The 11,296-nt window shown below is 40.1% G+C and overlaps 1 protein-coding gene across 1 annotated transcript; it reads right to left on the reverse strand.

The window, feature by feature from the left end:
- Window positions 1-943: 943 nt before the first annotated feature.
- Window positions 944-8,562, reverse strand: ttpa (tocopherol (alpha) transfer protein). The gene is made up of 5 exons (XM_068571425.1): window positions 8,365-8,562; window positions 6,300-6,453; window positions 3,149-3,342; window positions 1,301-1,411; window positions 944-1,183 (listed from the first exon to the last, which is right to left on the reverse strand). Exons 1-5 carry the CDS (start codon window positions 8,542-8,544, stop codon window positions 944-946), a joined length of 879 nt encoding a protein of 292 aa, XP_068427526.1. The 5' UTR covers window positions 8,545-8,562.
- Window positions 8,563-11,296: the final 2,734 nt, after the last annotated feature.

Below are 11,296 nucleotides of genomic sequence, written 5' to 3' on the forward strand. Positions count from 1 at the left end.
TTTTAACGGGGTATGGGATTTGTGCAAAAATATTGGTTAAAGGTTTTTTGTCATAAATGAAAAGAAAGCAAACTCTTCAACAGTTGAGTCAATAAAGAGGTACGACACACTCAAATGTGTTTTGTTATTCTATAAGCGAAATGATAGGACTGTATTTTATTGTAACACATCAATGCTGGTGTTGATATTGACATTTCTCACCAAATTTAAAGAAATCAGCAAAAATTGGCTCAACACGCCTGTTACATTCCCCGACTGGATTCTAAGGGAGGCAGGGAGTGCCAGAGTAAGTAACCCAGGGAAGACGCAGGTAACAACGCCTGTTAGGGCAACTTCAATATGTCCGAGTTTGATGTATGTATCGTCACCGTCGACTGTCGACCCTCTCAAAAGGAAGTGATGCCGACACCACACGAGAGGAAGGATAGAATTGGGGTTGGAGCGCATACATTTCTTTGGCCACAGATGAATCACGAGTAATGAATGTTATTAGAGAACTTTAATTCAGTCTCCTCTCTGTCTGGCAAGTTAGAAAGGTAGGATAATAACACCATCTACTATTTCAGATAAGCACTGCTCTCGATGGGCTAATACTGAGGTAAAGTCGACTGGTTGGGGCCATAGACTGCTTAAAACACAGACATGAAATGAACATTGACTTATTCATGTCACTCTTGGAAAGAAAGAAAATGTGTGTATTTTAATTAGACTCAGACAATATGAAATGTTTCCCTTCGGTCAAATTCCAATGAGCAATGTAACCAGGAAGACAGCGAACAGAGACAGCTCTCTCAATACAGCCAACATCTTGCACAGTGAGTAATTTATGAGTTAAAGCCCTTAAATATGGCTGCCAGAGAATGTTTGGTTGTTTTAAATCCAAAGTCAAACTACAGCAGTGTGTAAGTGTGATCTGAAGGGACCAAATTCTCGACCTCATTCGTCAGATCGGTTCAGTCTCACCTTCTTCTGAATTCAAGGCATCCTCAGGAGTAATAAGGATGTCACCTGTTGGGTGAGTGGCAATCTGCTGCAGGAGCTTCTCTGACTGAAGCAGCTGATTGGTCCAGTCCTGACAGGCCCTCTCTATGCTAGGCCCCTCCCCTCCGTACTCTGGAGGTAGGACAGGCGGTGAGAAGAAGTCACTTAAAGTGTCGTGGAAATCAGCACCGTGCATATGGATCTAGAGTAGGGAGAGATGGAACTTGATCTTCAAAGTATGTTTCAAGGCACGTTGTAAAGAGAGTCTGAGGACAGAGATGGGTAACTTTGTAATCAGTGAGAGAAACAGGCTGCTGACCCTCTGCTTGATCTTATCTGGCAGGAATGGACGAATCATGGCAAAGACCGGCCGAAAGAACATTGGCTCGTTCACCAGATGGATTCCTCTAACTTTCAGTGGAAAGGAGTCCTTAACATGCAAACACACACAAACAAGGACGGAGTAAAACAACATTAAGCAAGTGCACTTTGTGGAGATGACCCTCGAATGTTTCTATTCAGTGGCATGATAGAAATGCAATCAACCTGCCAGCTGGCTCCGGTCACTAATGAGCTCATTTACACATTACACAAACAGTGTTCTCTGGAGGCGGCCGATCCAAAGGATTTGGACATTTATGTTCTCACATACAGGTCTTGTGGGTAATGTCTTGACATTACCAGCAAGACACATTCAGTGTGATCAATGTAAGCACTAGAACAAGTACATTCTGCAGAAAGGTTGACCGTGTGGGTTGTGTCTATGATAATGAAGACATTTATAATGCAAATCTGAATAAGAGTTGAGAAGCTTAGCACATCTGGATGTTTCCAAAAAGTGCACAAGGACTCCCAATGATCTGCTACAGCCTACAGGCCCTCACCAGTCTGTATGAGAACACTGTTCCTCCCTCTCACACGGCTGCTATATCTATGGCGGGCCCAATTCAAGCTGTTTTGTAAACTTTTTGCGGGCCATTGATGTTGTAATCTCCACACAATTAGATGAGGTTATGATAATGCAGAGCTAAGTATTTCTTAGTAACACCGCCAATAACAAATGATCAAAAGGTGGGAAGAATAAGGCTTCAATAAATGGCCAAATTCTCTGACCAGGTGATTTATACCATACCACAAACATTTATAAATCTTCTCCTGTCCCGCTTTTTATTATTCCTCTCTAAGATTTTATTTCAAAAAAATTCAATTATTCTTTTTGCATACTTTGTTATTTTGTAAATGGTTCTTCTTTAATGCTGAATTTTTTCTCTCTCTGCATTGAGGACTCCTGGTCCAGAGCCGGAAGAATGGACAAATGAAAATCAGCAAAGGATAAAAGAAACTTGATTCAGTTATACAGATTCTCAGAAGTTTATCAGGGGACAAAAAAATGACATATGTGACGGCCCCTGCACAAGTGTGGCGTTACCAGCTATTTGTCCCTGTGTCCCTGAACGTTTCACAGGAACGTGGGTGTGGTAATGACTGGACACAGAGCACCTGGTCCAGGATCACCTGGGGAATAAAATCCCTCCTGGTCTCTCCTGGTTATGTCTTGGTTTGGGCTTTCTTTGTTTTCTCTGACGCGTTTACATTATTGATGTTACAGACTGAAACACTTCCTAGTTGTTGCCTTTTCTTTACTTGATTATAATAAACAGATTTAATTCATCATTATCCTTTGTCACAGCCTCAGAGCCGGGTTGTGACACGTACAACTAAACGCCCCATCTGCCAAACAGCTCCTTCTGCTTTCGATTGATGAGAGAAAAATAAGCTCCCAACCAGAACATGGTTGAAATAAACTCTTGTTTCTTAACAACATTTTTCTTTTTCATTTTAAATCTAAAATCTCTAAAAGCTACACTCTGCATTTGAGCCACTGTAAAAAATACATGCAGAACTATGTTCTAAAGAAAGAAGTAGTCGGACTTTAATGATGCGTTGTTTTAGTGTTCCTTACAAGTGAATACATCCTTCCTGTGGTGTGGCGCGTTATACAACCTGTTATAAAGTCTTCTGCGTAGCATTACCAATGCTATTGTCAATGAAGACCCGTATAAAGCATAGCCTTATGGCACACAAAGAGCTGAGTGTCTAGCGTTATAGCACATGGTAGAACAGGTATTGACAAGAAGTCCAACCTAAAGCAAGATTTTAGACCTACCGAAAGTACAGAGGATATCTTGCTAGCGAGGGAAGAGTTAATCTGCAGGGCGTGGCCTAAACTCCATCCCTGCAGGTCAAATATGACCTTCAGACCCCGTCTCTGCGTCTCCTGCTCAGTGGAGATGATTTCTGATGTTATCAGGCTGACTCTAAACACCTGGAAGGCCGTCCAGTCTTTGGGGTTCCACTGGCCTGCAGACAGAAGAGACAGATGCAGTGCATTCAGTTTCTTTAGGTGGTGCTATTAATGGTCGGTTGCCATTTGTAAACACGCAGTGTTCAAGGTTGGCCATGCCTCCTCGAATCAATAAGTGGCCGAGGGAAAAAGAGGGAGAGAGAGAGAGAGAGAGAGAGACAATGGTCAAGCAGGCTATAGAGTCCAATATAGAGAACATTGTAGTGAATCAGAGAAATAAAACTTTATTTTATCATTGTTTAACGGCGGTTTCATTTCAAGGTAAAATAAAGATGGCCACACCACTGAAAACCTCCACACAACACAGAGAGGCTGCAGCTCATGGGGATGAGTGGTCGTGCTGAAACCACAAGGTTCACGGTTGGATCCCTGGTCTCCCATAGTCTGCATGTGGAAGCGTCCTTGATAGGACCCTGAACGCCCAGCTGTTTCCCAGGCGCTTCACAGCAGCACATTGCTCCTTAATTCACAATGGTTAAATGCAGAGACCAATTTCCTCAAAGGGATTAATAAAGGATAATGTATTTATTCTTTTGAAGCTGTTGAGAAGGCTTCATCCTAATAGCTCCGTCTGTGGCTCATTGATCTCAGTCAATCTGCCCACAGCAGAGCGAGAGTGCAGCAGCAACACTGGAGTGCATGGACACGTCACCCAAAAAGCTATTTATGCGGCGTGTGAATGTTAGTTGCTCTTGATGGACATGTGGCACCTTCATGGTAGCTCTTCCCATCAGTGTATGAATGGGTGTGAATGAGTGAATGATGACATGGAGTGTTAAAAAGCTTGGAGTGGTCGGATGACTCGAGAAGTACAGTCCATTCACCATTCATAAACCAATCGATTAATTAAACCAATTAAAGATATGAGTAGTTGTTAGTAATTAGTAGTCATAGAGAGTTTGAAAAATGTTTAATTGTTTATAAAACGTTATCAATAATGAAATCATCATAGCCCCAAAGTATTAACTCAAGTTAAATGTTGAAGTATTTATATTTTGTGCAACTTTCCACTTCACTACAACTCAGAGGAAAATGAAAGCTCCAGTTCCTTTTTTTTTTACTTCTAGTTAATTATTAATATACAAATAATAGTAGTACTAGTAAATGCTGTATTACCATCAGTGACGTGCAGACAGGGGAGGCAGGTGAGGCTGTGCCTCCCCTGTCATCATGAGAAGAAAAAGAAAGGAAATAATAAAATAACATAAGTATTAATATTTGTCCTCTAGTCTATGATTTTGGTGTGGTTCCTAATGTATTTTCACAATTTTCATAGTCAAAATCGTGGAAATTCTGTATTTCCTGTTCACAATACAACGGAGACGAGAGGTGAGGAACAGACGAGCTGTGCCTCCCTTCAGATTGTGCAATCACTCACAAACTGGATTGAGCGTGTGCAAATGGCGCGTGCTTGTTCCCATTTCTGTGTATGTTTCCAATATGATGGTTAAGGACAATTTTATTATATGTCTTAATTTCCATGATATTCAGTAATGTATTTCACGTATGTGTGTAATATTTACGTCTTATTGATCTGACATAAATCCACGAGGAAAATGCTTGTCTTGAGGCAGCCAGTACGTGTGCCTCAAGACAGGGGGCGATAGTGAGCCCGCTGTCTGGTGAACTCTAAAAGTGTGTGAAAGAAAGAAAAAAAAACTCCACAACCACAACAAGAAATGCAATGCGAGAGCTTAACTGACAGCTGTAATTTCTCGCCCTGAAAATGGAGGATTTGAGGATTACTTGCCAGTAAAAGTAAGATATACTGCAACCAACCCTGTCTCCTACAAATTACGTTCCCCCAGAACTATTACGTTGACTAGAAACGTACTCTCTTCCTGATTACGTGTTTGACGTATTACGAATACGTTGTTTATACGCGTATTTTAGTTTTATTGTTTATTACAAATATGTTTACATTCGCGTGCTTGTTTTCTTGTTTTATTGCTTTCCCGCTGAATTTAAGCATATTTAAATTTTTAAACTCTGCGGAGGAAAAGAAAAGAAAAGGGGCGGTGTGAGGCCGGTAACGGGGCCGGTCTGAAGACAGCTTGCCCGAAGGTGCCGGTAACGACCCGCGTCGCACCGGGTCTGGTCTTCTCTAAGTCGGGTTGTCAGCTGCAGCTGACACTGACGTGACACATATCCAAATGCTCCTATTCTCTCCTTTTCTCCCATACTATCCTATTGGCATCCTATATGTTTGTAAATCTGACTTGTGAGTCAGTGCCTCCCCAACACCAACCCTCACTGCACGTCACTGATTACCATAGATTAAACTACCATTATTCAAGATAATGAGTACTTTTACTTTTTGGAGTTAAAGTATCCTGCATGTTGATGCCAAATTCTCTGAACAAATGAGTTTAGAGTTTCTGTCTGCCCGCCCACCCGTTTGTCAATCTTTATGCACACTGACTTTTCACCTCTCGTAAAAAGCAAAGTTGCAAAATAACGTTTGCTAAAGAAAATCAAACAGTCCCTTTTGTGAAAAAACTTAAAGTTAGTTTTTCCCAGCTGGACCTGTAGCTCTGTCCTTTCTCCTCTTTCACTGTGGGGGTCACTCAGTGGTGGGAGGTGGGGGGGCACTCCCACACTGGATTCAGATTGCCTACCAAAAGCACGGGGAAATGATGCACACATGTAATCCACAGCAATAGCTTTTCCTTATGTTCATATTTAAGACAGACATGAACATGTGAACCTGTCCTTTAAAGCTCAGGGGCAGTTCCAACAGTAACCAGAGGTGCTGATGTTCAGCCGGAAGGACGCGCTTAGGATTACAGCATGAAGGGGTCTTCTCCGGAACAGGGGCGTCATGTTGAGTTTGTTATCTAGGGCTCTCGGGTGTTTACCTCTCAAGACGTAATGCATAGTAACAACAGGCATGAAGAGAAAATACATAATTTCTATGTTACATTATGATCAACACACACACATTTATACTGACCGATTCTGTAGACAAGCACCCTGCTGCCAGTGTGGTCCCTCTGTGGGAGGACGGCGTGGTACGAGGTGTTGAGGAGGCCGAGCACCGAGGAGGGAGAAAGGCAGGTGCTGATCTCAGGACTGTCCCGCCGCCAGCACTGGTAGTTCAGTAAAAGCTGCAGGACACATTAAGCATTCAAGACTTTTCGAAGCTGAAATCTGATCTTTGCCAAACCTTTGTGATAAAGGCTATTTCTGCTGGATAGAAAGCTGAAAACTAACTAAAGCTGATAACACTTGTGCTTTCACTCTGCCAGCACTGCTGTCCGGTCCCCTTCTCTCATCAGAAGAGTAAACCTGAGCATCTATTTGTGTGCTAAAAGTCAAAGTCCTTAGCACAGTGCTCCAGACTGCTGAGCTTAGACCCAGTTGGGTGATCTCCAGCTGCTGGAAAAGGAAAAGAAGGTACTAAACCTCCCTGTAGAGCCAAGCAGGGTCAGACCTACACAAGTCAGCATGCTCAGTGAAAGAGTTCTGATTCACATTGTTGTAATAACATGGTAAATGGACCTGTACTTGTCTAGTGCTTTTCTAGTCTTCCGACCACTTGAAGCTCTTTAACACTACATGACATTATTCATCCATTCACACACTGACGGGAGGAGCCACCATAAAGTGCCACATCAGTTTAATTCCCCTACCATTTTATTAGTAGGGCGGGGCGCCCCCATAAAGAATCCCCCTGTAATTTTCTGTATAGCGCCAGATCTCAAAATGTAATTTACGGTTCTCTTTCCTATAGAACAGATCTAACAGCTCTACACCTTGTTCTGTTATTAAACAAACTAAACGGCCGTACTTTATTGATCGGATCTACATGACAGCTCGTCATTTCTGTCTCTGCGTGGTCGCGTGTAAACACTTCTTCTCTCCTCTGCTCTCTGTATCGCGCACGGCGTTGTTCCGTCCCGATGCGCAGAGACAAGTGCGCGCACACAAGTGAGCGCTGAGCACAGCAGCGGGCAGAGAGCGTAGAAAAAATATGTCGCGTTCTTAAAACGCGTTTTAAACGCTCCCAGGTTGAAGATGAACAGTTACCTTCCCGTAAGGAGCAGCTCTCTGAACCCGGAGCAGCACTCCTGCTCCTAGTGAAACGAGCCAAAGTGCTCGTGTCTTGTACCAACAATGAGCTGCTGGCTTCACACATTACGAAGTACACGAACATAAAACTAAGTCATTAATAAATACATGGAGAAATGCCTGTACTTTCGGGTAAATGTTCACGGTATACGCCGTTAACAAGTTATGCTGCACATGCGCGACTCGGCGATTTTGGGCGTTTTGCCAAAAACCAATCTCCGCGAAGTCTCCGCCAAGTCGTCTTTTCTGCTGTTTCGTCTCTCAAAACCGGAAAAAGATCTCATCTCATCATTGATGAACTGAACTCATGAACTGAGAGCGACCGTATCAAGTCTACGACTCCGTTTATAAAGAGTTGTAGAGTAAAGCAGCTCACTGCCGCACTCACACTGATACAACCCGATGCTCACATATCTGCACGCTTTTGGTGTCATTGCTGGTGTCGTCGCCCCCCCCCCCCCCCCCGAAGCTGTAAACCGAGGGGAAACACTCTGTAGGCGCAGATACGGCAGCAATTTAGGGTTAAGTGCCTTGCTCAAGGCTAGCGGCGCTGGGGATTGAACCGCCGATCCTCTGATTGAAACCACTGCGACGCAGTCGCCCTGGGATTCATCTCTGATCATCTATTGTGCCACTCTATTCTGTCGAGCCCGTTTTATTAACCATAGACATGCTGCTTTAAGTACTTGAAAGTATTTAGTCAAATGTTTCTTATAAGTGTTTTATTATTCTGCAATATATATTCATATTGCTGCTGCATTAATGTGTATGTGCCATGGTGACTGCTTTGTCCTGCTGCTTAGTTTGATCAGACTCTAAGGTCACGTGACGAGGCTTCCCTGGTGATCCGTAAATTGCTGTCGAGCGTCAACACACAGCCTTCATGTACTTCCGTGGAGTCACAGCTGCTTTGGTGGACTGTGCGTGCGTGGGTGCGTGTGAGTTACCTGAAGAGAGAGCTCCTCGTCGAAGTCTCTGGCCCGCAGGAACTTGATGAGAAACGGCGTGGAGAAGGTCCGGACGGCAGACAGCTCGCGGGTCCGCAGCGCTCTCTGCCTCAAGCCGCTCACATGCGGCTGGAGCGGCTCCGAGTCGTCCGGGAATTCACTGAGCTGAGCCCCGTCCATGTCGTCCAAAGGTCCGACTGCATGTCACTGGCAGCGGGCTGCTGGAGGAGCGAGGGAGGAGGGCAGGGGGTATCTGTTTACAGTTCCATTGTGGAGACTTGCCTTCCTCACAGGGTCACGCCCCCACGACGTGACTGTAGTGCCTTGCTCATGGAACAATAACAATAAACAGACCTGTGACCACAAATCAAATAATAATATCGACTGCATTTGTTGTATCTTTTACACTGCCATTATTTATTATTTTGTAGCATGTAATCAACTTATTTATTTACTAATACTGTTTCTATAGTCCTTAGGGTGACCTTACCCATAACACCAAATAGGAGGACACTATGCGTTTTTTTGTGAATAATCGTATAGGACGTTTTTAAACATGATATATAATTCGTTTTTGAGGATCTAACGATTAATGTTTATTAGTTTATTATTTATTCACAGTAAAGTTAAATCAGTTTGACTAAGGCAAAGGTTGACTAACGCTACTCCTTCGTATCGAAAGGAGTCAGCTGAGGTGGTTCGGGCATCTAATCCGGATGCCTCCTGGACGCCTCCCATTCGAGGTTTTCCAGGCACGTCCAACTGGGAAGAGGCCCGGGGAAGACCCAGGACACGATGGAGGGATTATATCTCCCGGCTGGCCTGGGAACGCTTCGGGGTCCCCCAGAATGAGTTGGAAAATGTTGCGGGTGAGAGGGAAGCCTGGGTCAGTCTGCTGGGTGTGCTGCCACCGCGACCCGACCCCGGATAAGCGGCGGAAAATGGATGGATGGATGGATGGATAAGGCAAAGGTTAGGATTCGTAATTTAAGATTATTTTATTTTGAACTACAGCGGTGTCTTTTTACTTTTTACCGGATTGTTTGCAATTACATGTGTATCAATATAAATCAAAAAGTATATTTATATATATATATATATATATATATATATATATATATATATATAATAAAAATACATATACATTATATTAAACATTACATTAAACATTAAATATTATATTAAATGTAAAATAAATATATTACATATATACACACATATATTACATATATATATAACTATATACATATACATGTGTATATATACATATATACACACACACATATACATACACACACACATTATATATATATATAAAAATACATATACATTATATATATATTACATATATATATATATATAATAAATATATTACTATATACATATATATATTACGTATATAACTATATACATATATATATATATATGTATATATAACTATATACATATATATATATATATGTATATATAACTATATACATACATACACATACATTATATACATTACACATACATTATACATTACACATACATTTTATATATAAATATATATATATATATATATATATATAAATATATATATATAAATATATATATATATATATATATATATAAATATATATATATATATAAATATATATATATATATATATATATATAAATATATATATATATATATATATATAAATATATATATATATATATATAAATATATATATATATATATATAAATATATATATATATATAAATATATATATATATATATAAATATATATATATATATATATATAAATATATATATATATATATATATATAAATATATATATAAATATATATATATAAATATATATATATAAATATATATATATAAATATATATATATAAATATATATATATATATATATATAAATATATATATATATATATATATATATATAAATATATATATATAAATATATATAAATATATATATATATATATATATAAATATATATATATATAAATATATATATATATATATATATAAATATATATATATATATATATATATATATATATATATACATATATATACATTTTCGAGAATTTAGAGTTGTGTTGTTGTAATATTCAAGTAAGACCCCTCAGACCCGCATATTGAAGTTAGCATCGCGGAAGCTTGAGCGCATATGGCGTTCCAATGGTCTTGAGGAGTCTTGGTTAGTTTGGCGGGATAGTTTGAGAATATATAAGAAGGCCCTCTATAATGCCAGAGCAGCCTATTACTCAAAACTAAAAACAAAAATAAGAATAACCCTATGTTTCTCTTTAGCACCGTGGCCAGGTTGGTTGAGAGTCATATCTGTGTGGATCCATGTATTCCGACAGAGCTTAGTATTAATGATTTTATTTTTTCAATGATAAGATTCTGAATATTAGAGGCAGGATTGTTGATCTCCTGGCCTCGGCTATTGCCGGTCCATCCTCAGGTGGGGTGGACTTGGAGGCGGCTGTGGGCCCTTTGAATAGATCTTTTCCCATTAGCCTTCACCAATTGTCTTCAATAGTTTCTACTTCTACACCCTCTAACCTTTCTCCTGGACCCAGTTCCGACGAAACTGCTTCAAGAAGTTTGGTCTTTAATTAGCACCTCCCTATTAGATATTATTATTATAATTATTAATAGTAATAGTACTAACGTGTTATGTACCACAGTCTTTTGAAGTTGCTGTAATTAAACCACTCCTTAAGAAGCCCACCCTCCATTTAGTGGTGTTGGCTAACTATAGACCTATTTCTAACCTCCCCTTTCTCTCTAAGATACTGGAGAAGGTAGTCACAAATCAGTTGTGTGACTTTTTACATTCTAATAGTTTATTTGAGAAGTTTCAGTCAGGATTTAGAAAGCACCATAGCACAGAGACGGCAATAGTGACAATTACTAATGACCT

This window comes from Clinocottus analis, unplaced genomic scaffold, assembly GCF_023055335.1.
Source record: "Clinocottus analis isolate CAN_PGR_092001 unplaced genomic scaffold, fCliAna1.0.p SCAF_11, whole genome shotgun sequence".
In the NCBI taxonomy this organism is placed as follows: domain Eukaryota; kingdom Metazoa; phylum Chordata; class Actinopteri; order Perciformes; family Cottidae; genus Clinocottus; species Clinocottus analis.